Here is a 27730-nt window from a genome sequence, read left to right on the forward strand (position 1 = left end):
CCGGCCGCCGCCGCCGCCGCCCCCCGCCGCCATGTTGGGGCTCCTCCGCCTCCCCTCAGCCGCGGCCGCGCGCCCCGAGCCTGCCAGCCTGCGCCCTGCGTCACTGCGCACGTCGCTCCGGATGGCTGGAGGGGGAAGGAAGGGGGCCGGAACCTTCAGGGTGCGGGCGGAGGTAGGCGGCCGGAAAGGAAAAGGGAAGGACGCGGAACGGGGGGGGGGAAGCGGGGATAGAGAAGGGGATAAGGTTAGAGCCGACCACAAAGAGAGGAACCATGGAGATGAAAGTGGTGGAAAGGGTAGAGTGACGACCACACAGGACAGGAAAAATTGGTAGAGCCACGGAGTGAGATAGAGATAGGAAAAGGGTAGAGTGCAGCACAGACAGAGGGATAAGAACGTGTGAAGTGACCTTTATTTATTTAGTTATTAAATGAATGGATGTTACCAGTGCATGGACAACAGTGGCCAGTCTATCCCACTCCAGAAACGGCCGCAGCTGTGTCACCAGCCGAAGCTGGTAAAAGGCACTCCTAGCTACGGAGGTCTTCTGAGCCTCTAGCAACAAAGATGGGTACCCAAAGATGGGTAGTCCCAGACTACGGACCTGCTCTTTCAGAGGGAGTACGACCCCATTCAAAGCAGGCAACTGACCAATTATTCAAACTCGGGAACCACCAACCCACAGCGCCTCCGTCTTGCTAGCATTCAGACTCAGTTTCTTGGCCCACCTCCGAGTCCAGGCAGCGGTCCAAGACTTGCACGGCCTCTCCCGGTTCAGATGTTACGGAGAAATAGAGCTGGGTATCATCAGTGTACTGACACCTCACCCCAAATATTTCGATGACCACTCCCAAGGGTTTCATATAGATGTTAAACAGCATTGGGGACAAGGTGGTACAGCACACTTGTCCAGCGGACAAAAGAATGGAGGGAGAAAGGATCTGGTGGGCAAGGATGTGGATGAAGGAGAGGAATGCAGATAAAGAACTGTGGTGGCGAGAGAAGATAACGTGTGCATGTGTGTGATACTGTGTTTGCACTTGGAGTGTGAAGCAGCCTCTGCCACCCACCCTGGCTACTTTGCTGCATTTGCAGTGTTGTAACTTGTTTGCACCCCAGGTGAAAATGTTTGCTTGGGTGAATGTGCCTTAGCTGGTGGCAGGGCAGGGTCCGGGAGGTGGTTAAGTGAGAGATGACGCTTCCTGGCTGAGACTGTGTGTGTGTGGGTTGCACTCGGTTTGACGTGCAAAGATCTGAGCAGTGGCCTCTGCCTCCCTTACCAATGGAGAGACCACCACTGCTATCTTATGGATAAAAAGAATTATTTTACTATCTCTGTGTGTGCACATGTTTATTTTTAATATTGTTTTAGGCTACTTAGGTGTGCAGCAGCGGCCAGCACTTTGTAGGCATTCTAGATTTTTTAAAAAGTAACTTAACTGTAATCGTAGTTATTATTTTTGAGTAATGGTAATCAATTCCTTTCAGAACTGTACTTGTAATTTATTCCTTTTTGGGGGCATCGTAACAGTAATTGTAATTTATTGCTTTTTAAAAGTAATCTTCCAAGCTCTGTGCCCAACCTGGCTGCCTGCTGGCGCCAGGCCTGGTCTCAGCCTAACTTACCTCATAGAGTTGTTGGAAAGACTCAATATACACACAAAATGGAGATATAAAAATACATACACCTCATATAAGTTTATTGTCAAAACCAGTTGGTTATTGGGGGGCGTGATATCACAGGTCAAGATGGCGGCTTAATTCGCTGGCTCTTGCCCTGTCATGAGCCCCACACTTTTACACAAAAGCTCAGGTGCTCCAAAGACTGAGCCCTGAGGCAATTGAAGAGATTGGGTTGCATCCAATAAACCTATTAAAATTGATTAAAGTTAGGTCCATTAATTTCGATGGGTCTACTGAGTAGAATTTAGTTGGCTAGCACTCCTAGATTTCTGGTGGACTTTTCTCATGCTTAATGTGTGTTATAGTTTGATGTAAATAAAGAGGTTTGGACATACACACAAAATTGCAAAAAAAAAAATAGAGTACTTGCAATTGCTGTGCCACAACCCTGTCAACTACCTTCCCTAAAAAGGGGGTAATTGCAACCAGGCAGTAGTTGACACAAACCAAAGGGTCCAGGGTGGGCTTTGTCCGGAGCAGTGGGATCATTGACATACATAGCAATAGTAAAAGGGTAGAGTGACACAAACCTAGAGGTAAGAAATGTGTGAGCAGTCAGAGATAGACATAGAAAAAATGTAGAGTGAAAATAGAGAAAAGTGTAAGATGACAGAGAGGGAAGGGGTAGAGTGAAACATAGAGATAGGAAGAGTGTAGGGTGATACAGAGAGAAAGGGTAGAGCATTAGTCTTCTGCTGGTGGGTTGGGGTCACGGCCTGACCTGATACAAGATGGGTTGCAGCAGCAGCACTACCATCACACAAATATATAGTTAAAAAAAAGAAGAAGGGGTCCCCAAGTGCAGCATGTTCAGTTTAAAGGTGGTTCCCAGGTCTGAAAACATTGAAGGGGTGGATACAGTGATAGAGACAGAAAAGTATAGAGTGACATCAGATATCATTCGGGTGAGGGAAGGGTAGAGGACACACACGTGGAGATAGGAAAAGTGCAGAAGGTTTGGGGTTTTGTTCCCTTTTGGAAGAGAGAGTCCCCGAGACTTAACGTGCCTTTGCCACATTTGATATTTATTTACAAATGCACATGCAGAGAATTTGCACTCTTGATCAATTCTGGGCCCTCAGGAACCACAACAAAATTATTCTATAACGATGTGGTGCCCACAAAGAGGTGGCCAGTCATTGCAAAACACAAGCAGGTTTGCACTAACAAGGGGTGCACTGCTAACTCACCAGGCACCAGTGGCACCGGCTGATGCCTTCGGAACATCTAGAACCCATCACAGCAGGTTGGCTAGAAGTTTTGCAATGCAAAATAATTCCCCCTCCCCCCCCCCAAAATATGCATCCCTTCCTGTCCTATGTCCCTCCAGGTGCAAGCATACAGAACCCGCACCTGGACCATTTTAATTTCTTCTGGAGAGGCCTGTTGTCTTGAAGGAGGTGTTCAGGTGTTATAATGCACCCCTTACAATGTGTAATTGTAATTTTTGTTGTACAGATTTATAATAAAAACTATATTACTACTACTACTACTATTATTATTGAATTGATATACCACAATGCGAAAATACGCTTCTAAGGAGTATAAAAGACTTACTGAGAGTAAGTGCTGGCAAACAGTGACCAGGATATGATCTCCTGCAGTGACCAGGATATGATCTCCTAATCTTCAGCAGAAGATCCCAGACAATTATCCAGCAATCTGCTTTAACTAGCTGGTGAGCTAGTGGGGGTCAGCCACTTTTGAGAGCGCATCCCAGACTGTCTAGGCTATCACTCTTTTTAGCTGGGGTTCAATCACATACCAGCAAATTGCGGTTGCTCAACGATACCTGATTGGGAGGTCTTGCACCACAAAACAAAAGCCTGCTTATAACCTTATTCCTTGTGGCACATTTTGCACTAAGGAAAGTGATGGGGAAAACGTTCTGGAAAGTGTGGGGTAAGGCTGGCTTGACACAACATCATCTAGACTCCCTGCCAACAAATCAGAATGAATGCTCAACAAACAGGTTGCCTGGAAGAAACTTCTGAAAGGTTCCATGGTAATACTGAGGTCCAGAGAGGAAAACAGAAAGTGTTCTCTTGTCAAGTCGCCTCAATAATAGCACAGGTCTGGTGGTTCCTGCCACCCTTTGTGGTTCCACTTCAGTCTGTCCACCTCTACACAATCCTGCAAATTTGCGAGACCTTGTGGTCATGATGGCTCTGGCCGGCTTGGAGAGCATTTCCCTGATGGCTCGGTTGCCCACTGGGATACTCTCCGTCTCTCTTCCGAGACTTCACTCTGCAAGTTGCTTTGATGTACCTGAGAGGGTTGTAGTGAGGGTTTACAGATGGAGGGCAATGGAACTTCTCCCGGATGAGGTAGCCAAGTCTGGTTGCTGCTACAAAACCGTCTGTTGTTGACATCATCCTGGTAATTCTCGCATACACAAATTGAACGGCTAACAGGGCCCCTGAGGAGGGAGATTCCAACATTGAATTCAAATTAGGCAGCAAAAGAGTCCCTGTCCTCCATACATGCCTCATCCTGAGCCAGACTATTTGTCTATCTAGCTTAGTCTTGTGTACACTAACCAGCAACAGCTCTGCAGGATTTCATACCGGGGTCTCTGCTGGCCCTACTTGGGACCTTCTGCATGCAAAGCAGCTGCTGTAACCACTGAGCTATGGCCCTTCTCCTTGAAATGTGTTGCAAGGGACAGGGAGAGCTTATTCCCACAACCATGATACACCGTAGTGCTATGGGAAACTCACCCATAATCAAAGAGGGAAGCCACAGTTGCAAGTTGTTAAAAGAGTTTGAATTGCTCACCGCATGAGACGTCCCACACCGTCACACACTGATCCAGTGAGCCGGTGAAGAGGTATTGATCATCCTCTGAGAAGCAGGCACAGAAGACGCCTTGCGAAAAGGAATCTCGCTAGGAATGAACAACAGTTATTGGAAAGGCATTTCAGTAAAACAAGCAGGGAGGGTGTAATCTGACGGGGTCAGAGCAAGGCGTTTCATCTTTGGGGACAAATATAACAGACATTCTCGGAATGATTCATTTGGAGAAGAGAACAGAATTTGGAGAAAATGAACATTATGTCATAGTACCACCTTCTGGAAGAACATCTGGTGCTCCCAGCTGCAGAGCTCCATGTCCCAGAGGCACCGAAGTGAGTCCGCTGAGCCACTCAGGGCCCATTTCTCTCTGTGGCTGGTTCTCAGGCAGGTGATGCTGCCGTTGCTGCCGCCGCCACTGACTTCTAAAGGGAACACCTGGCCCTGTGGGCAGTGGTACAGGAAGAGCTCCCCATTGGTCATCCCATACAGCACGCGGTATTCAGCCAGGAGGGCCACGCTAGAGATAGCTGCGCCCGGGATCTGGGTGTAAAAGGTGTAGGCTGGTCGGTCAATCAGGAGGCCAGGCTCCCCCTGGCCCACATCCAGCACCTGAACCAGGTCAACACACGCAACGGCCACCTGGTCCTCGTTCTGAGTGAGCGCCAGGCTAGTGACAGGCTTCTGGTTCTCTGCGGGGGGGATGCACCCAACATCTTGCTGGGAGTCCAAGGGAAACACCAGCACCGTCCCAGACACCAGACCGACAAAGAGGAGATTCCTCTGCTCAGCCACCTCCAGACACTGCACTGGGGCAGACACATCCAACACACTGCGCTCCTCACCTGTGAGAAAAGAGATGTCACGAAGCACCACTCAAGGAACCCTCAAGGACAGTCTCTCCTCACACAAATGAGCCCAGCCCTTGATGGTCTTTGCCATGGGCCCTGCTCCATGGGACTCCTCTGAGGCAGGTGTGGAGAATTGCAAGAACAGGCTGTTTCAGCGGTGCCCCCCGTCTGTGGAATGTGTTCCCCAAGGAAGCAGGCCTGCTGCCATCATTGTGAATTTTCAAGCACCAGGCAAAGGCATTTCTATTTACCAACTGGCTTTTGGTGGTTAAGTTAGCCTCTTCCGCCATGCTAATCCACTAGTAGGGTGAGACAGGACTTGTCTCTCCTTTTCCCCATCCTATCTGTGCGGTCTGCAGTCACAGACAAGAATGCTACAGTGACTAGAGACTTGGGGGGATTCAGGTTGGCTCCGATTTTAATACAGATCTGCCTAATTCGCACTTTCTGAAGCAATACACACACTGAAACGCCCCTCCAGATTTTGCGATTCAGGTCTCCAGCCAAATAATATGTACAGCTGTGTATCTTGGTGGAAAGGGAGTGTGCAAATGTGGGATGTTGTTACAGTGATATGCACATGGTGCTGACTGTTAGATGAACTTTTCTTTCTTTATTATTTATTTTCTTTCTTTATATCCCACCCTTCCTCCCTGGGCGGCTCTGTTCTCTCTGTTTGGTGACAAAGGCTGATGGATATTTCCCCCTAATATTGGCAGGAGTTATCCTCCCTTCTTTCAAGCGTCTCTTGAAAACAGAACTTTTTAAACAGGCCTTTGTAATTTAATTTTTTTCCTATTTAACCAATCTGTATTTATTGATGTTTGATTGATGTTTTTATGGTTGTTTTTACTGATTTTATTTTTATATCTTTTACTCCGCCTTGATATATTTTTATGAATGTGTGGATTATAAATACCTAAATAAATAAATACTTAGTAAAAACAACATATGAAAATGTATCATATTATGTTCTCCACATTGCCACCTCAGTTTGCAATTTTGTTTAAAATCCTAATGAAAATTCATCAGCATTTCAGAGCGAATTTCTCCTAATATGCACATTTTTAATTTTTATTTTTTAATTTATTATTACATTTCTATCCCACCTTTCCTCCAGGAGCTCAAGATGGCATACAAGCATGGCTCTCCTCTTCCCAATTTTATCCTCACAACAGCCCTGTGGGGCAGGTTAGGCTGAGAGAAATCAGTGAGTGGCCCAAGGTCACCTAGTGAGCTTCATGGCTGAACGGCGATTCAAACCCTGGCCTCCCAGGTCCCAGTCCGACACACTACACCACAAATTTGCCTAATGTACATATTTTTGCAAAGCAGTTTCCCCTACTATAGAGCTTTATACTATTTTCACTAATATATGCATGTTATGCACACTTTACCCTAGTATGCACATTTTGGCTGTAAAAGGGCATCGCAAAATTCAGAGAAGTGTGGATTTTGAAGAATGGCTGCATTTCAGTTCCTGTATTGGTTAGGAAAGTGCAGATTAGGTCAGTTCACTTCTAAGTGCAAACTGGACTGAATCTCTCACCCACCCATATCCCTAATCTGGAGTCTTTCGTGCACAGCTCCTCCCATATCGTACCCTTCCCTGCATCCTGGATAAACTCACCTTCTTCAGAGTCCCAAATGACAACGTGGCAACTGCTGTTGACTTGGGGAAAGAAGACATACTTTGCATCGTGGGAGAGTCCCAGGCATCTTGTGCTAGCCATGCAAGGTGGCAATGGTTTGCGTTCACGATTGTAGCCGAGGTCCCAGACCCTGAGATAAGGTGAGTGGCGAGAAGCTGACACCAACAGGGTGCCTGAGAGGGCCAAGTGGGTAGCAGGCATCCCTATATCACCCAAAGCATCCATCAGCCAGCCCTGTTTGGACAGTCGCCACACCTAGAGAGAAGACAGCTTAAATAGCAGAGGGGAATAATCCAGAAAAACAAGATGTGTGGCTAGATGCTGCCAAATCATAGAATCGTAGCGCTGGAAGGGGCCTATAAGACCATCCAGTCCAACCCCCTGCTCTATGCAGGAACCCAAGTTAAAGCATCCCCAACAAGGGGCTGTCCAGCTGCCTCTTGAAGGCCTCCAGTGTTGGAGAGCCCACCACCTCCTGAGGTCATTGGTTCCACTGTTGTAGCGCAACAATTTTTCCTGATGTTCAGTCAAAATCTAGCCTCCTGTCACTTGAGCCCATTATCCTGTGTCCTGCACTCTGGTATGACCGAGAAGATTAATTACTTTGTATGTTACTAGCATAGAAAACCCTGAACAATTTTAGGACCACGTTACCTGGAGGACTACCTGCCCCTGTGCATGCCTGTATAGGCCATACACTTCTGGCACCGCACTCTCCAGAATATCATTGGGCAGTGACCCCAAAACGGGCATTTCCTGCCGTTGCCCCTGCACTGTGGAACACCCTTCCTCCTGACATATGCAAAGTATTATCCATCAGTCACATTGTCAGATGCAGATTGCCCGGGCATTCCTTGACCCATAAGATTAAACACTACTGTTACTGAATATTTTCTTTTAATCAGACTTGTTTTTTTATGTTTGTATCTTTCTATGATGATTCTGTTTTGTTGTTTTTTTATGTTGGTATTTTTGCATGCCCTTTAGAGAGTTTAAAATATTCAGCAGTTTAGTAATGCTTTTTAAAATAAATCAATATCTGGATTTCAGACGCTGGGAGGCTTCTCTGCCTCTCCAATCTCAGGGTAGCAAAATGTCACAGCTGGGTTTTGCACAGAGCAAATTGGCAATGAAAAAGGCAAGAGAGACGGTGACTGTCTGAGAGGTAACAGCAGATACAGCAGTTCCAAATGGCAGGGAGGCCCATGGATCTACTCTGTGAAGAGGCTATTTGAAATTAATGGCAATGACTAACTTAGGTCTATTAATTTCAAGGGGTCTACTCCAAGCAGAACTGAGCTGGATACCAATCCCCTAAACCTCTTTAGTCTCGACAAGTACATCCCGCTGTGAACGTCAGTGGGACCTGCGTCAGAGTCCGTACGTTCAGCATCGCAGCTTAACCCTCCACTTCCACCCCTCCATCATCCCCCCAGGCCACTTGTTGTGCCTTTTACCCAGATGCACTCGTCCTGAGCGCTCGTGAAGATGGTGGAGTTGTCAGCAGAGATGGCAGCTGTGCAGACCTCCCTGTCATGCAGCAAATCTGAGCTCAGGAGGCGGTGAAAGCCGGTCAGGTTGGGCTGGAAGACTCTCACTCGCCGCCCAAAGCCTGGAAGACAAATGGGGGCAGGCTTCATTTGAATGAGGACTCAGCCTTCTTTGGGGTGCAAGGCTCAGCCCTGGAACATGAGGGAAGCAACAGTGGGGACGAGAGTGCCTCTGAGAATGGGCAAAAGGCTTCCTTGCACCACCAAGGCTGCTTCCAGGTGGGTGGCTCCTAATGTTGCCCAGTCATGGCTATTCCACTACAAGCTACAAGCAGACAGGCCGTAGCAGCTCAGTGGCAGAGCACCCGCTTTGCCTGCAGAAGGCCCCAGGTTCAGTCTCCAACCGCATCTCCAGGCAGAGCTGGGAAAGACTCTGCCTGAAATCCAGGAGAGCTCCTGCCAGTCAGTGTAAACAATATTGAGCTACATGGACTAATGGTCTGACTCGGGACCCCTCCCTTTTTTACTGTTTTTATTGGGGCACATGATGGCGTTGGGGGGGTTATAAATGACTAACTTGGGTATATTCACTTCAGTGGGTTTGCTCTCTTAAGTAGGGATGGAAAGGTCTGTCTCTTTTGATTCTCTCAGTTTCTCATTTTTCCATTCTGAAACTCATGAAAATTATTTTGCATTTTAGTGCAAATTTCTCCTACTAAACACATTTTTGTAGGCAGTTTTGACAAATGTACATATTTTTGCAAGCAATTTTTCTTAATATAATGTTATTTTCACTGATATACTCATTTTTTTTTACATTTCCCCCAAATATATGCATTTCTGTAAACATTAGTTAGTTGGAGAACTGCATTGCAAACTTTGTGAATTTCAAAGGATGGCTCTGAGTTTCAGTTCTCATATTATTTCGGAAGGTGCACATTTCATATATTCATCTTGACATGTGAACTGAATTGAATTTCTCTCCCCACCCCCATCTCTACGTAAAACTTAGTTGGCCAAAAAGAAGGGTGGGCGAATCTATCAGTTTCCATTTCATTTCCACATCACTTGCAATTAAAAAAAAGTTCATGAAAATTCATCAGCTCATTAGTGTGGATTTCTTTTACTATACATGTTTGCATGCAGTTTTGCCTAATATACACATCTTTGCAAAGCACTTTCCCCTCGTGTAATGCATTTTGTATGTTTTTTTCACTAATATATGCATTTTCATGTGGACTCCAGTATATGCAGCTTTGCACATCTTCCCTGGCTCGAGAACTGCATTCCAAAATTTGTAGAAGTGCAAAGTCTGACGGGCGGCTGTGTTTCAGCCTGCATATTGTTTTGGAAAATGCGGACTTGGTGGGCTACCTGCTACCTGCACAGGATTCCTCCCCCCACCTGTAGAGACAACCCGCTGTCTGGCAGCAGGATCTCGAAGCGTCACACCTGTTGTGAGAAGAGATTCGTCTTTTGAAAGCACCAGGAAGCAGATCCCCTCCGGGAGCTTTTCCAGTAGGCTTTTTCCATCAGAGGAGACCTGCAAGGGTTGGAGAAGGGGTGAGGAATGGAGGGGCAAGAGCAGCCCAAACGGACCGACCCCTGGAGGTAGGTGGGGCAGGGTTAGGGAAGCCCGAGTGCCCTCTGGACCCACAAGAGCTCAGGGGTGGCAGAGTTCCTATTGTGCATGCAGGAGGTCCCACGTTCAGTCCCTGGCAGCATCTCCAGGTAGGGTTGGGAGCGACCCCTTATCCTGAAACCCTAGAGAGCCATTGCTGCCAGTCAGTGTAGGCTATACTGAGCTGGATGGACCAAGGATCTGATTCAGGATGAGGTGGCCAGCTGCATGTGCAGAAGACCTCGCCAAAGGATCTGCCTGGAAACCAAAGCCCTGCAAAGCATCCCCAACGACCCCCCTGGGGCAGCCCCGGAGTCCCTGCCCTGGAGCAGCTGAGCAGAGCAGGGAGGACTGAGCACCATCAAGAGGGAGCCCCCGCTGAAGCCAGCCACCATTCTGCCCAACTTCTGGAGCAACACGCTGCACGCCGGCGACTCTTCTCCCAGCCCCAGGAGTTCCTGCTTGGAGAGTAGCTGTCCATTGACGCTGTCCCACAGGCAGAGGCCACCGCTCGCAGACACGGTCACAACCGCCAGCCGCGGCACAAACACAGCTGCACACAGCCAGCCACCCAGGGGCTCCACAGAGATCTGGAAAATGGGTGCAGCTGTCTCCAGATGCCAGGCGCACACCTGAGAGCAAGAAGGACAGACTCATTAGGCTCTCCCTCTGTGCAAAATAGACACATGGCTGCAGATGAGAGCGGCAGATGATCGTCAGGGCTTGCACAGCTGGCGCAGAGGGCAACAACTGTTCACCCCATTTTTCCAGTCTTAAATTCAGTTCTCCATATTTCCTAAGCAATTTGCCATTTTTATTTTAAAAAATCCTCATAAAAATGTCAGCATTTAACTGCAAATTTCTCCTAATGTAAACATTTTTGTATGCAGTTTAACTAATATTTTTGCAAGCAATTTCCGCCTATATACTACATTTTTGTACATTATTTTCACTAATATATGCATTTTTATGCACACGTTTCTCTAATACATACATTTTTGTGTACATTGAGTTGTATCCATCTGAGTTCTACTCAGAGAAGAGCCATTGAAATGAGTGGACCTAAGTTAGCCATGCTCATTCATGTCAGTAGGTCTACTCTGACACTGGATGCAGCTCATTTTAGTTAGCTGGAGAACTGCATCACAAAATTCAGATACGTACAGATTTTGAAGGATAATTGTGGTTCGGTCTGCAAATTAGATAGTTTCTCCAAAAAAATGCAAACAAAATCAAATTTATTCCCCATTCCTAGACAGCCCTGCAAAATCTCTAATCAGTGTTTGCTTGGCTTCAGAGCAAGAGTTGCCTCAGTTCCTTCAAAACAAGCCTCTGCTCAGAATAATGAAGTTTTGTAGGAGACATAGTAATGGTTTTCCATAGTGTGTGTGTGTTAAAGGTTACTTCTTTGTTTGTTATTAAAGATTGTTTTATGTTCATCATATTGAAAAGTAGCTTTTGCTTGCTGTTATATTTGTCGTTACATTACTGTTTTATTATTGTTTGTTATTAGGAAATTGGTTTTGCAATTGTTTTTGAGATGTATTTTTCTTCACCTTGTTGTAAGCCGCCTTGAGCACAATTTTTGTGTGTGTGGAAAGGTGGCATGCAAATAAAATGATGAATGAATGAATGATCATTTGCATTATTTATTAACTTATATAGCACTTAATGCCCAGATGGCTTCTAAGTGATTTAAAAAAGATTTTTTTTTATTATTTGTTATTAAATGTATATCCTGCTCTTCCTCCAAAAAGGAGCACAGGGCAGCAAACAACAAGTCATAAAACAATAAAAACATATTTCAAACAATCCCAACACATATGCAGACTGGGAAAGATCTCTACTTAAAAGCTGTTGGAAACATAAAAACCAACTGCACAGCACTGTTAAAATACAGAATTAAAAATACGCCATCATTAAAATGCACAATAATGTCATGCTTAAAATACGCAATAAATAAAACAATCCTACAACAACACAACGACTAACAGCCGGCTTCCAGGCTCCTTCACAGCCCGTCCGCGGATGGACTTGTGGCTGGGGATCCCAAGCAAGGCCTTTTGTTTCTCTCATTCAGTTTACAAGGAGGTGCTGTAGTACCACTCCAAACCCATCTCAGCCCTCCCTCCCTCCAGGTGCATTGTGGGATGGGACTCTCCCGCCTCCATGTTGGAAATGTCGGGATGCAACTCAGCAGGTATTGAGACTGGCTGGTGGGCTTACCTGGGGCTAAGGTCGACAGAGCGGGGAACCTCCCCGTGCTTCCTAGACTCTCTTCCTGACCTAACCTGTGCTGGTCTTCCTTAACTGATATACTCTCATGGGTTGCTGACCTCCTTTCCCGCTCCTCCCCTTTTTTTTCCCTTTGCCCCACCTTGGGACAACTTCCCTTTTGTCTCTCACTGTGTGCTAAGATCAAAGGAGTAAGCATGGACCTTTGGTCACCAATTTCTGTTAGCTGGAAGAACTACGATCTTTCCTACCAAGCAATAAATGTCAGCTTCCTTATTTCAGAGTCTTTCAGTGGGATGATATCCAGGGGGGGTGGGGGGAGGGGAAACTGCGCTCCTTCAACAGGGATCCTCTTGCCACTTCAGCTTCTGCCAACAATCAGCTGCAAACACTAAGAGGTTATGGGCCCAGTACACTTCCATGACCAACTGAGCATGGTGCATTAAGGCCAAGGGTATACAAAACCTCCACTTCAGCCATACCTCTGAACCTGAAGCCCAGTACACCATCTGCTGCTTTTCACTGACGTTGAGCTGGCTCCACTCCTGGTCTCCAGCAGGAACAGCAGGGATGGAGAGCTCCTCCCTGCCAGAGTCCAGGCTCCAGAGGCGCAGAGTGTGATCCAGGGCGACTGAAGCAGCACGCGTTCCCTTTCTGAACACTCTCACGCACCTCACTTCAGCTGCAGGGATGGGGGAAAGAGAATGCCCAGACATTGGCAGGTTGACCTCTGGGCACACCCACAACTACAGCTGAAACAAAAAGTTCCAGGGCAGTGACATCCAAACACCTCACTGGATAAGAATGAGGAATGAGACTGAAAGAGGGAAGAACAAGGCATGGGTCACATCCACAAGCACACGGCTTCCCCTAAAGAATCCTGGGAACTGTAGTTTAATCCTCACAGAGCTACAATTCTCAGCACCCATAACAAATTACACTTCTCAAGATTTTTTTTTTTAAATGTAAGGTGTGGATGAGACCTAAGAAAGAAAATTAGTTCCAAATCAAATGAATTGTGGGAAAGACAGACAGTTTCGTACGGACCATGGAGTTTGGGACAATATATGCCAAGTTTGGAATGACATTCCAAAGTTTAGAACAACATGCACACTTCCAATGTCATTCCAAACATTCCAAATTTAAGGGCCCAGGAGTGGATCAAATTCAGCTGATTGGTGGCCTCTGCAGAGACCCCGCCACAGCCCTTTGGAGATGCAGCTGACCATTGGGGATTGAAGAGCCCTGTGCACTCTTGAGCAACAGATGGGGTGGGGGAGGTCAGGAGGTGTGGGCTCCACAGGCTGGAAAATGCCCTTCCTTCAGATCCTCACCAGAGTGGCCCATGAGGACGTGTCGCACTGTGAAATTTTCCATGTCCCACACGATCATGGGGCCATCTTGGGAGCCAGCCAGGAGCAATCTCTGGTCCACGCTGACTTCCAGCACTGAGGTTCCTGCAAGGGAGGGGGGAGCAGATTAGGGGAACAGTCCTGACAGGTAGGGCTCATCTACACGGTGGTTTAGTGTGTGTTTGGTGCTACTCACATCCCCTTTTAATTCACATGGTTTACATTATATCACACAGTTCCATGTAAATCCATGCTAGCCCAATCTGCTGATAATACGAAAATGGGAGGAAAAAATGTCTTCACTCCCTTTCTCTAGTGGTCGCAAACTCTTTGTTCTGACGCTTTTAGGTGGGTGTGTCAATCGTTCCCCTCTCCACACCCACTCCCTCCTCCTCCCTTTGTTCAGTTCATTTTCTGTGGGCTGAAGAGAAACGTCCACTGCTCTCTCCTGTTCTGCAAGCCTTTTTTATGTTGCTGCAAAAGGTGCCTTATTTTTCTTTCCCCCATAAAGCATAACACTGCTCAAACAAATATTTGTATTTCAGATGTATTGTACCAGTGAAAATACAAATAATCGCACTTCTGGGTTGTTGTTTATTAAATGAAACTTACTGGTAGAACAAACTGAGCATGCTTGGTTGCCAAGTAACCAGAGGGAGTGGAAATGTTAAATTAGAGGGCGTGGTCATTAGGAAACTGCGTGATTGATCCTTCCCCTCAGTGTGAATAGAAAACACCGTGTTTGCAGCTGGCATTGAGCCCTTACTGTGGATGGTGCAAACAGAAAACGGAGGTAAAAACAGCGTCTTCAATATGAAGTAATTCTCCCATGTGGATAAGCCTATAGCAAAAACCACCGTGGTTTATCTGGCCGATGGAGTGATCGGCAAGCAGCCTGTCCCAGTGGACTGGGCTTGGATCTATGAAGCTGAGGCCCTGGTCTATGGACAGTGAGAAGAGAGTGGACAGAGAGAAGTTTTTCTCCTTCTGTAACAACCCTAGAACCCAATGGGGTCCTCATCCAGTGAAGCTGATTGCTGAAGGAGTCAGGACAGACAAGAGAAAGTCCTTCTACACACAGCAGCATAGAGTGAAACTATGGGATTCGCTCCCACAAGAGGCAGTGATGGCCACCAACTTGGTCGATTTTTAAAAGAGGATTAGACAAATCCACGGAGGAGGTGGCTATCAGTGGCCACTAGCCAGGGTGGCAATGCTCTGCCTCCACTGTCGGTGGCAGTGTGCTTTTCTGAAGACCAGTTGCTGGCAATGACAAGTGGGAAGGATTGCTGTCGCACTCTGGTCCTGCTTGAGGGCTTTTTCCCATTGGGGGCACCTGGCTGGCCACTGTGAGAACAGGATGCTGGACCACATGGGCCCCCTTTGGCCTGATCCGGCGGCTGAAGAGCTCTTATTGTGTCCTCACATTCACTCTGAATCTTGATGTGGGGAAAAGGGAAACTGGCTTCTGGGGAGAACATAAAATCACACCTCTGGGGAATCCAGCCACTGTCTTGCGCAGAGGTCCATCGGGTGGGTAGAGAAATCCACAGAGAGGGATGAGGACCGGGTGAGGCTGGGCATTGAGCCAGCTCTCGCACTGCTGGCACAGACTCCCAATAAGGCCGCCAGAGTAGGATGGCACGAGGGGATGCAGCCGGGCCAACATCTCTGGGTAGATGACACTCGCCTCTGCAGCAATGGGGAGAAAGAGCAGGAAAAAACCAGCACAATCCAGTACTCAAGTCCTGGCAGCTGAGAAGCTTCAGGATTTGGATTCTTGCATTGAGCAGGGGGTTGGACTTGATGGCCTTATAGGCCCCTTCCAACTCAGATATTCTAGGATTCTATGATCAATCTCTGCTACACTGGCAGGGCTCGAGATATGCCGTCCGCCAGCACAAAAGAAAGGCCAGCGGAAGAGCCCAGCTACACTGACAGAAAGGCCAAAATCTGTTAGGGGGCCAGGAGGATGCCACAGTTAGCGCGTCAGACTAGGAGCTGGGAGAGGCCCGGGTTCAAATCCCCACACAACCATAAAGCTCACTGATGTGCTCTTGGGGCCAGTCACTCTCACCTACCTCACAGGGTTGTTGTGAGGCTAATAGGGAGAGGAGGAGAACTCTGTCCCCCACCTTGGCTCTTTGTGGGAAAGGTGGGGAGTAAATAAATACACACATATTTATGTGCATAGATATCACTCACTCTCCCCAACAACTGTCATGCCCCAGTTAACAGTGCAGCTTTCCATAGGCCCCGGCCTGACGTGATGCAAGGGATTTCTGTCCCGTAGAAAGGAGGGTTAGTAGGAGGGATATAGCAACAACAACAGAGACTGGAAACCTTGAGAGATGCTACCAGCCAGTGTAGACAGTACTGAGCTAGGTGGACGAAGGGTCTGACTCGGGATGTTCCTGAGAGATCTCAGGGTTCAGGCAGGAAACTCTCAGCACCTCCCAGAGATGCCGGCGGGGGCTGAACCCAGAAACTCTGGCATGGTGGGCAGGTGCTCAGCCCCTGAGCTACGATGGCCCGCCGCCATTTCGGGAGGTGCATTTGCCGTGTTGTTGCGGCTATTTGCAAAATACAATCCTTGCCAATCTACCGCACATCACCTACATGATGGGGGGGGCAGCAGCCTGCAGGCGTTTGCACCACAACAGATTTATCCATTTTTAGTGGGTTGTATCCAATGCTGGTGCTACTCAGAGTAGACCACTGAAGTAAACAGACATGGCCAACTTAGGCTCATTAATTTCAATGGTTCTGCTCTGAGTAGGACTTAGTTGACTAGATCCCAATGTTTTGTAAGAATTGAACAGATTCGTTCTGAAGGTACAACAAGAAACACTCTTCTTTGTCGCCAGTGCAGGTGCATTTCTGCGCACAGAGTTCATTTTCCCCTGTATTGCAGTCTGGGCTTAACACAGAGACTCCACCTGCTGCCCCTTCTCCCAACCCACCTATGCGGCCCTCCGCACCATCCATGAGGGGCTCCAGAAGGAGGAGAGCATCGTGCAGGAGGCGCAGCTCAGGACAGCGGATGCGCGCAAGGCACATGGCGAAGTCAGCAGCGAGGCTCCACACTCCGGGAGCAACAGCTCTGCAGGCAATCCAGGTCATGTTCCCTGCCAGGGGAGGAGGGGGAGGGGGGAGGGGGGAAGTGAGGTGTGGGGTTTATGGGAGAGCTGGGCTGGGGGACTGCAAGTAACAGGAAAATAGGAGCCCCCCGTGCAATGCAGTTGCACAGTGTCCCCCACGGGGGTCCAGCCCAGCTTGGGCATCGATAACAGCTTTGCCCCTTGCCCCTCACCCAAAATATCCTGTTGCAGCTCCTCTGTCCGTCCTGCCTGCAGCAAATGGAAGGGCAGTTCGCTCAGCTTCCTCTGGTTGGCAAGTTTGCTGGAGAACCAGAGAGGTTGAGGAGTCACCTGAATGAGTGGGAATCAACACAGCACTTTTTACCGGTATGGGGCAGGGGCAGATCTGAAGGGTTTTCTATCCTCCCTGGCCTGAGAGGCCCACCCAAGGAAAGTACCCCCACCCCCTGCCAGTGCCTGGCACCTTCCTTGAATTTGTAAAGTTTCACCTTCCTGTCAAAGCTCACAGGCTTGCTGGAGGATGGCAGCAATAATGGCTTCTTTATCCCACGACTCCACGTGCCCCGGAAGAAATCAGCCAGGAGCAGGTGGCGCTTGACCCTTTCCTCTGGTACGGACAAGTAGCGATCTTCCACAACAGCAGAAAACTCCCTGGACAGAGGAAGGGATGGAAAGCTGCCTTATATCTGGTCAGATCATTGAGTCCATCTAGCCCAGTGAAAGTTGGACAGTGAAAAAGGCGGATAAGAGAAAAATCAACTCATTTGAAATGTGGTGCTGGAGGAGAGCTTTGCGCATACCATGGACTGCGAAAAAGACAAATAATTGGGTGTTAGAACAAATTAAACCAGAACTGTCACTATAAGCTAAAATGAGAAAATGAGAAAACATGATTCACTAGAAAAGACAATAATGCTGGGAAAAACAGCAGGGAGTAGAAAAAGAGGAAGGCCAAACAAGAGATGGATTGATTCCATAAAGGAAGCCACAGACCTGAACTTACAAGATCTGAGCAGGGTGGTTCATGACAGATGCTCTTGGAGGTCGCTGATTCATAGGGTCGCTATAAGTCGTAATCGACTTGAAGGCACATAACAAGCCCAGTACTGTCTACACTGACTGGCAGCAGCTCTCCAGGGCTTCAGACTCGGGGGGGGACATTCCCGGCCCTACATGGAGATGCCAGCGGAGACTGAGCCTGGGACCTTCTGTGTGCAAAGAAGGTGCTCTACCCACTGAGCCACTATGGTCCTTTCCCCTTAAATGACAGCGCCGAGATCTTTTCTGTCCCCTTGGCAGCCCTATAGGGAGGGAAGGAAAGGGAACTGACCTGTGGAGGAAGCCCATCAGCAGGAGGTTGTCGGCCCACCGATCTTCCAGCCACCAAGCCAAGTCCCGATACAGCTGGGCCCACAGCAGGGGCGGAAGGCGGAGCACCCCTTTGCTCGGAGGAGGATGGCGTTGGTAAATCTCAGAGAGAACCTCGTTGTCAAGGGACAGAACATCTTTCATCTCTGCTTCTGAGAGGCCATATCTGTGCAAAGTGAGGGAGAGTCACCCACAGCCATTAGTCCTGTCTTGCCCCAACAGGGACGGGGCCACCCAGGAAGACCACCTGCTTTAGGGTATCAAAATAGAAGCCCCAAATGGAACTATTTGTGGTCTTGTGGTCCATTTAAATGTATTTCTCCCAGATAGGAAACATTCCCTGAAAACTGCACAAATGGTGCCTCACCCCCCTCATCCTAAGTCATATATCAGCTTCAGTTTCTGCAAACTGTTGGAGGGGATGTGAGGAGTTGGGTACATACTTCCATATGTGGTGGCAATGTCCATGTATTTTTTTTAAAATGGAGATTTCTTTTGGAGAAGCCATCTTAATCATGGTTCAACAAATTACTCCAGACCCCTCAAATAACATTGTTATCTATTTTTGGTGGAGAAGAGCTATCACCTCACCATAAAGAACTATTGACTTTCATTTTTGTAGGTGCTAGGTTAACTGTTGCTAAGTTCTGGAAATCTGTTTTAATATTGGTATCAATGGATATGGTATATACTATGGCTAGATATCACGAACCCTGAGCAACACCAGAATTGTGGGAGCTCCAAGAGGATTTTGCACACATTGGAGGCAAAAATGTAGGGAATTGGAAGTCTTGGAATCTAATAAAATTGCTACTTCACTACTTTATATATTAAATAACTTACTATGAGGCAGGTAATAAACAGTCAATACTACTCTCTCATGAATTAAAAAAAAGACAGGACCTTTCGAAGATTTTTTGCTTGAAGAGACTCCAGTGGTAGAATTACATATAATCAACAGGAAATAATTCAGAATTTGCGGTGTTTGATAAAAAATTATATAGCTCTACAAAACCTCTGGGATCTGATCTTAAGGAATATTTGTCTGATTTTGCCCTGAAGGGAAAACTTGGATGAACTTCAATTTTTTTGCAAGGACTCGAGAAAGCAGAGACCTTCAGTGCCACCTGGTGGAGATTCATTGAATATGCTTCGGAACATGATTTATACGGAGATCTGTCAGCAGCAGCAAAACATATATGGCTAACCTAAAGCAGTTTTTTCTCCTTTCACTTGGTGTGCTATATTTGACTAATTTTATAATCTCCCAGGGGTGGGGGTGGGGGTTTGGGTAGGGAGGAGGTTGTTGTGTTAGACAGGTTGAAAGACAAGTTGCGTTTCTCAATGGTTTTGTTTCAGGTCACTTGTGACACTCAGCTTTTGTTATTTTGCTTTTCTGTTGTGCATTTATTGATCATATAAATAAAAATATTTCAAAAATATTAGGGAAAATCGCTTTGCAAAACTGTGTATTTAAGGAGAAATTCATGCTAAAATGCTAATGAATTTTTGTGAGGACTGTTTTGAAAAGTAAAAATAAAAACCAGAAACCGATACAGAAATGTGGAGAACCTGAAATGGGCAGGCTTGTCGGTCCCTCCTCCGGGGTCATTCTTTGGTATACTTAAGAACACAAGGAAGAGTCCTGCAGTGCTGGATCAGGCCAAAGGGGGCCCATCTAGTCCAGCCCCCTGTTCTCACAGTGGCCAACCCGATGCCTCTTCTGGGGAATGGAGCACAACAACAACTCTCCTGACTTGCGACTCCCAGCAGTTGGTATTATTCAGAGGCATATAATGTCAGTAGAGGTGGAACATGGCCACTGTTACCAGTAGCCTTTGGAAGCCTTATCCTCCAAGGATTTATAAAAACATAAATAACATTACATACTTTATAGAAGTCTCCTACTACTCATTCTTAACATATCTGCAATTCCATTGCTGGCCGCCTCTGCTCCTTCAGTGGGAATGTCGGCCTCGTAATTTAACTCCTGACACACTTGCACACACATGCATGCGGACTCACCGGGCGCAGGCAAGGTAGCCAAGCACGTGAGCCACCAGCACAGAGCCATGTACCTCCTCCAGACGCCCACACAGGTGATGTGCAGCCTCCAGGGCTGTAAGCGAAACCTCCAGTGCCGAAATCAGGGTGTAAGATGCCCACTGCCGGGCCTTCCTGATGGTCTGTGCCACTGAGAGAGCGTGCCACTCGCCCTCCGAGAAGCTTTGACAGAGCACTGCCTGCTGAGGGGGCTGCAGAGTGCGTCCTGCGGATGCCAAGTCTCTGGCCAGAGCCTCCCTGGCTTGCTCTTGGGAGAGAGGGGCCATCTCAAAATCGTCCCCAGGGGCCCGGGCAACCTTGTGCAGCAGAGTGCCGCCTTTCCCCTCCTGCATGGAGATGACAAGGTGCACCCTGGGAGGGCAGGCCACCGGCATCCAGGAGGCTGCAGAGGGATCTGCAGGGGTGCACAGCTGCTCTGCAGAATCGAGGAGGAGGACCAGTGGCTGTGTGCCCTGGTGGGAGGCTGAGCAAAGCAGGCTGTGGAAGAGCAGGATGGGGTCACCAGCCCCCAGAAGAGGCAAACCCATTGCCAGGCACACTTGCAGGCAGACGCTGCGGAGCAGGCTGCTGCACGAGGAGCTGGCCTGGGAGGTCCCCAGAAGCCGCACAACCACCACCGCCTCTGGCCCGAGGGCATCACGCACAGCCTCACCCAGGTAGCATAGGAGGGCTGTTTTGCCACAACCTGGCGGCCCATGGACAAGGAGGGGAGCATGAACCTGATGGTGCTTCTCACTCATGTGCTGGCAGATATGGTCTATGAGGCCCTTCCTCCAGCAGAAGGCCTGGCTCCGCTCCTGGGCCAGCGCCAGGTGGTGTCCCAACTCCTGGAACAGCCCCGGCCACTCTCCAAGGCTCCCTTCATGGGCTCTCAAGCTCCGGAGAGTTTGGTAGTTGGTGACTGCCACAAACTGGTCACAGAGCTCTTTCAAGTACTTGGGCTGGGGCTTGTGGCGGAGTCTGCTGGGATCCACGTTGCGCGGGACCCTCTGCACCTTGACCTGTGCAGGATAGGTGCTGGCAATGCTGGTCTTCAGGTCTTCCAACATCTGTTGGTCTTCCCCTCCAGGCACGCTGCTGCCCTCTTCCTCTCCGGCTCCATCCAAGGAGGGCGCTTCCGGAGCCTCAACTTCTCTGAAGAAAACGACAGCAGCTCCTTGGCCGTCACGCTCCCCTGAGCTAAGGAGGCCAGTCTCAATTTCCCAGTGTGCGTCTACAAAACATAGGGGAGAAGCCAAGGGTAAGAGACAGAACAGAGAGCTGAACCGCCGCATTGACAGGCCCTGAAAGTGCAAAAAGGCTCCTCTCTCCCCCCCACCAACTGGAGTGAAGCAAACTATGCATTTGGCAGGGAAATGTTACCATGAGGTGAGAGACGCCTGAGAACCTTCTGCAATTACTTCTTGTTTTAAATGTGCCCTTACGGGAGGGCAAGAGAAGCTGCCTTTCAAGCAAGAGGAGCTTGGCTGGATCACCCCAAATTGGGGCCCATCTGCCTCCAGCATCCTGCGCCCAAAAGTGGCCAGCCAGGTATGGCAGTAAGAAGCCCCCAAGGAGGACATAAAAGGCCAATGGTCTTCGGGGACAGAGTGCTGTGATGTTCCTATATTAATGTATATATGGTAAGTGCTGGTTGTTTAGAGTATAAGTAGTGAAAGAGGAGGGGGAGTGAATGGGCAATAGAATGCTTGATGATTGGCTGAATGTTTAAAATGGCTGACAGTATAAATGAAAGGATGACAGGTAAATCTGGGTGAATGTGAGGTGGTAAATTGTGGAATAGGGAGAGAGAAGAGAAAGAGTGGATTGCTTGGTGGGGTTTGAGAGAGTTGTTTGCCAGGAGAGAGTGAAGAAGGAGGGGGGTGGAGTTCAGATTAGTATTGAGTAAAACCATATGCTTACGTGCTTTAAGAAGAAATCTTGTTAATCTTGTTAGCTTTGTTATCTTTAATAAATACTTAATTTGGTTTACCAAAGGCCTGATCCTTGGCTGGAGTTTCACAGACCAGAAGGGAGGGTAAGGTAATGACCAAGTCTGAAGGGGAACTGTAACAAATGGTGGCAGCGGTGAAGAGAATAACAATACCAGTATTCAGAGTCTCTGGGAATACTAGTATTGGGATGTTACTGGTGGTTGCCTAGCAGGGGGATCTGTTGAGATCTGTGCTAGAGCGGGGAGAGAAACCATAAGAGAGAGCGGTCCAGATTGGTGGAGTCCCTGGTGGTGCCTAGAGACAGGCAGTAACCACGAGCAGGTAGGAACCTGACAGGGAGAGCCAGGGAAGGACGCATCACAAGTGCCTCTGATCCAGGAGGGGGGAGGAGCACAAGAACATCCAGAGAAGTCAAACCCTTGGCCCATCTAGCTAAGTACTGTTTACATCAGTGGCTCCCAGACAAGTCTTAGTGAATTTTCCCCCCTGCCTGCTGTAGCAATCGTAATGTGTTGTGCTAGATGCTGTATGATTTTTAATTGTATCAGGATTAAACTTCTTAGTTAAGAACATCAGAAGAGTTTGCTGTATCAGGCCCAAAGGGGCCCATCTACTCCAGCACTCTGTTCTCAGAGTGGGCAACCATTCCCATAATGGGCAACTATGCCCATTTTGGGAAGCCTGCAAGCAAGACCTGAGAGCAAGAGCACTCTCCCCTCCTGTGGCTACCGGCAACTGCCTCCAACTGTGCAGGCAGAGCATAGCCATCAATGGCTAGCAGTCTTTGATAGCCTTAGCCTACAGGCATTTGTTTCATCCTCTTGTCAAGCCCTCCAAGTTGGTGGCCATCACTGTCTCCTGTGGGAGAAAATTAAGTAGCTTAACTCTGTGCTGCGTGAAAAATAGTTTCTTTTGTCTGCCCTGAATCTTCCAACATTCAGCTTCATTGAATGTCCACGAATTCTGGTGTTATAAGAGAGGGAGAATTTTTTTCTCTCTATGCCATGCATGATTTTATACACTTCTATCATGTCACCTCCGACTCACCTTTTCTCTAAACTGAAAAGCCCCAAATGCTGCAACCGGTCCTCAGAGGGGAGTCGCTCCATCTCCTTGATTCTTCGGGTTGCCCTTTTTGGAACCTTTCCCAAATCCGCGCTGTCCTTTTTGAGGCGAGACCTCCCAGTAACTTCGCTGCCGATCCTCCCTGCCCCTCCCTGGCTCACTTCCCTCCCAACCCGGTCACCTCCCAGGCAGACCCCGCCAAGCAGCCACCGCGCCTGCCACTCAGTGCTCTTGCTCCCACAGTTCTCTACAGACATGCTGTGGGCCACCTGAATTAAGCGGACCACTGCAGGTCCACGGACCATTGTTTGGGAACCCCGATTTGCACCGACTGACAGCGGCTCAGACAGGAGTCTGTCCCCAGCCCTCCTAGAGATGCTGCTGGGGATTGAACCGGGGACCTTCTGCATGCCAAGCGGGGCAGGGGTGGGGCTCTGCCACTCAGCTCTGGCCCTTCCCCTAGAATAGAGCCATCATCACCTTCGACTCCTCCAGGAATTTGTCTAACCTCTCTTAAAGCGCTAGGCCTGGGGAAAACATTTAGTTAGCTTCACATTCTAATTTTAACGTGAACCTATTAAAACCTCCCAGAACAAGACAAACTGAAGTGCAGCTAAATATGTATATTAGTTTCATGAATGTATGCATTATTTTTATGCACACACGTGCCCGTAATATACATATTTTTGTAGTCATTAAGTGGTTGGAGAACTGCATTGCAAAGTTTCCATAGACTTTGTGATGCAGTTCTTCAGCCAAATAATGTATATAAAAATATGTATATCACAGGAAGGTGTGTGCATAAAAACAATGCATACGTTCATGAAACTAATATGCAGAAAGTGCTCGGGAAAACATGTGTGGCAGGCAAAACTGCCCCGCCTGCAGAACTCACCTGATTTGTGGTACTGCAGCCGCTGCTCCCGGCCAAGGAGGCTTTGCTTCTCTGCTTCCCACGCTGCACGGCGCAGGGCCAGGACCAGCCCCTCCCCCAGGCCACCAGGGCTCGCCTGGCATGGGGAATGCTGGAGGACATACACCGCAGGGGTGGCGTTCTCATCCTTCAGGTACCACCGGGCCAGGAGCTGTAGGATCTGGGGCTCCTCCTGGAGCTGGGCCAGCAGGGCTTCAAATTCCTGCTCCCCGATGGCCAGAGGGGCTGGGCAGTTGCCGTAGTGGCTTCCAAGCAGCGCCTGGGGAAAGAGGAGGCATTTCTCATTGGCAAATGGGCCCACTGGGAATGGGAGGCCCAGAGGCCCTTGCTGGGCAGCCCCCCCTTCCAGAGTCAGGAGGATATAGGAACACAGGAGGGTGCCTCATTCTGAGTCAGGCCACTGGTCCCTGTAGCTCAGTGTTGCCTGCACTGACTGGCAGCAGCTCTGTAGGGTTTCAGGCAGGAGGACATCCCCAGCCCTCCCCCCGAGATGCTGCCGGGGACTGACCCTGGGACCCCCTGCATGCAAAGTGGATGCTCTCCCCACTGAGCTACAGTCTTTGCCCTAAAAGTCAACTAAGGTTCCACTCTTCATGGCTCTGAATAAAGGGCTTATTGAAACTGGAAGCTGGATTTATATACTGTCTAATGCACAAATAAAAACCTAAGTGGATCCCATAAAATAGCCAAGAGAAAGCAGCAATAAAACCAACAGATTGCAAAACCAAGTAGACATAATACGATGATCAAAGTATAGATAAGATCAACAATTTTTTTAAAAAATATAAATTTTTACTACATTACATTATAGGGAAGGGCCGTAGGTCAGTGGCAAAACATCTGCTTTGCATGCAGAAATCCCCAGGTTCAATCCCCAGCAACATCTTAACTGCGAACGTTCCCCACCTGAAACCTTGAGAGCCACTGCCAGTCCACACTACCAAACTAGATGGACTGATGGTCTGACTCAGTATGAACCAGCTTCCTACATTCCTATGGAGGGGTAGGGTTGCATAAACACAAATCCTTTTTGCAGACATCTAAACTGATGGTGACTGCCTAATATCCAGGTCTAGCACCAGCAGGCGGCCAGGTTGGGCCCTGGCCAAGGTGCCCTGTGGCTGAGAGGGGCCCCTGCTGCTGGGGCTGTGCGGGTGTAGCTCCCGCTCCATGATTTGCATCGTTCGCGGAGCATGCACCCCATAACCCAATGCTGGTGCAGATCACAGACAGGAGCCACCCTCCCAGGCAACACCTCATCCTGCTGCTGCAGGCTGGCTGTGCCATGTCCTGTGTCACATTACTGGCACCACCGGGAGTTTAAATAGGACTGTACATCTGCACTGCACATCAACATACACACACCCTATCTTGGGTGATGGTAGGCGTGCGCACACAGCGTGCTAATGCACTGACACAGTCGGGCCTATTTAAGCCCCTGGCAGTGGCAGTACTGCTGCCCTGTCACCACTGCCTCCTGCTGCCTTTGGGGGCCTGCTGCAATCTGGTGCTGGCTCTGCTAATATCAGTAGGCAGGTCCAGAGAATAGCTGCTGCCACACTGAAGGAACGGTTCCTCATAAGCAACGCCTTCCCTTCTATGAAGAGTCATGCCCTCCATTCACCTTTAAGATCCTCAGAAGAGGCCTGCAGTGCTGGATCCAGCCTAAGGCAGCCCACCTAGTCCAGGGTCCTGTCCTCACTCACAGTGGCCAACCAGGTAACTACCGGAGACTTGACACCTTAGAGATTCTTCTTGCCAAAACCCCTCTCTTCCACAAAAACATTCATTCGCCCTCTAACCAGCATGGTGGCTGTGATCACCCCAGGGAGGCCTTTTTCGGGAGACGGGGCGAGACGGCTGCACTTACAACAAAGCTGGGCCCCACTGAGAGTTTCTGGCAGCGTTTGATCTCTTCCAGAAAGAGTGGTGTGGCTGCATGGACAGCGCCTGTGTCATCATGGATGCCCCATCGTAGATCAATTACCTAGACCAGATCGGAGGATGGATCATGAGAATTAACAGGTGCGTTGTGAATGCAGACAAAGAAACCCTAAACCTGTGTTTGCAGAAAGAACAAAAGTAGCTTTCTTTTGGGGAGGTGCAGATCCCAGAAGAAGAGCCTTGAAAAATGTGTATAAAAAGCAGTCACCTTACATCTTATGTTTACATCTTGATCCTTTCCCATTTGTTTCTTTCTGGCATAAAAGTAAAACACCCAGTTTGTCTTTGTTATGCTATAAATGCTATGCTAATGGAGGTCAACGATAAGAAAAAAAGGTCCTTCCCTGCCCCTCCTGCCCACTGCCTGATATAATTCCCTGCTTGCATCCATCCAGCCTCAGGAGGGCCTTGGCAGTTGTGGCCCCCCATCTGTGGAACACCCTCCCCACAGAGGTCTGCCTGTCCAGTCAGGTGTTGTGACCAGCTGCACTGCTGAACTGTGCTCAACCCTGCTGGGCGTGGCTGGTGTTTTGGGGCTGCTCCTCCCAGATTTCTTACCTCGAGCATCAAGCCTTGCTTCTGGCAAAAGGCCTGCACCGCTGGGTAGGCAGCATCCATCAGGGCGTCCCTCTCTGCCGCCATGTCTGCAACAGAAGAGTTAGACCAGAGAAAAGGGGGAAGGAGTCTTCTTCAGGGGTCTTCAGTGGTGGCAGTCTACTTGGGAAATCTATTTATTTATTGGGTTTTTAATCCTGCCTCTCATCAGGTTACACTACTGAAACAAAAGAATAAAAGGAACTCTCCCTTGTTTAAATGAGGGATAGGGAACCTCAGCCCTAGGGGCCAAATGTAGCCCTCCAGCATCCTCTATCTGGCCTCGAGGGTCTTCCTGGGCCACACCCATTGCCCAGGCCACACCCCTCACCGCCCCTGATCCCCAGCCCCCAAGTGTTTTTGCCTGGCCACTTGAAATCTCATAACGCTTCTTGGTTCCCTGGGTGGAGGCTAGAGGGACGTGCATGTGTGTGCACGCGCATGCCTAGCCTACTGAATAAAAGGTAATGGTCACATCTGTTGCACCACCCATTTGTCCTCTGATCCTGCCCACCCCTGGCATGTGGCACCCAGAAGGTTCTCCAAAAGGGAAATGTGGCAAAAAAGAGTTCCCCACCTCTGGCTTAAATCATCAGATAATGAAAACTAAATAATACTGCCTCTTTTTTCCTTCTCCCTCCTCCGCCCTTTCCCCTTTTGTGTCATGTCTATTAGATAGTGAGCCTGAAGGCAGGGAATGACTTGCCCCTGGGATTTGTAAGCTGCTCTGGGAGCCTTTTTTTGGCTGAAGAGCAGGATAAAGTTACTTTAATTAAACAAAACATAAAATAATAATGCAGCTGGCACAAGGGCTGGTCAAGAGGCAAGGAGGTGAAAGGGAGAAAAGAGTCCCTGGAGAGAAAAGCAGCGAAGGAAGCAACATATATAGGGAGGAGAAGTTAGGACTGCGGCAAAGAACACATCTTTTGGGGAGGCGAGTTTGTTGCACAAGACCTTCCAATCGCCTCTCAGTGCAGAACCTGGACTTGCTGGTCTTTGATTGAATCCCACCTGCCAAACAGAACCAGTCTAGAAGTGCCCTGACTTAG

The 27730-nt window shown here is 48.6% G+C and overlaps 1 protein-coding gene across 1 annotated transcript; it reads right to left on the bottom strand.

Annotated features, from left to right (window-relative positions):
• Nucleotides 1–3003: 3003 nt before the first annotated feature.
• NWD1 (NACHT and WD repeat domain containing 1) lies at nucleotides 3004–26701 on the bottom strand. The gene is given in 19 exon segments (XM_061601865.1): nucleotides 3004–4102; nucleotides 4462–4570; nucleotides 4753–5321; nucleotides 6958–7234; nucleotides 8437–8591; nucleotides 9844–10012; nucleotides 10450–10722; nucleotides 12808–13007; nucleotides 13660–13782; nucleotides 15169–15369; nucleotides 16641–16805; nucleotides 16991–17108; nucleotides 17267–17429; nucleotides 18109–18312; nucleotides 20172–21423; nucleotides 24105–24402; nucleotides 26014–26130; nucleotides 26646–26677; nucleotides 26680–26701. Coding segments are annotated over 19 exon segments (4743 nt in total). The 3' UTR covers nucleotides 3004–3806.
• Between the last annotated feature and the right edge of the window lie 1029 nt (nucleotides 26702–27730).

This window comes from Rhineura floridana, chromosome 18, assembly GCF_030035675.1.
Source record: "Rhineura floridana isolate rRhiFlo1 chromosome 18, rRhiFlo1.hap2, whole genome shotgun sequence".
In the NCBI taxonomy this organism is placed as follows: Eukaryota; Metazoa; Chordata; class Lepidosauria; order Squamata; family Rhineuridae; genus Rhineura; species Rhineura floridana.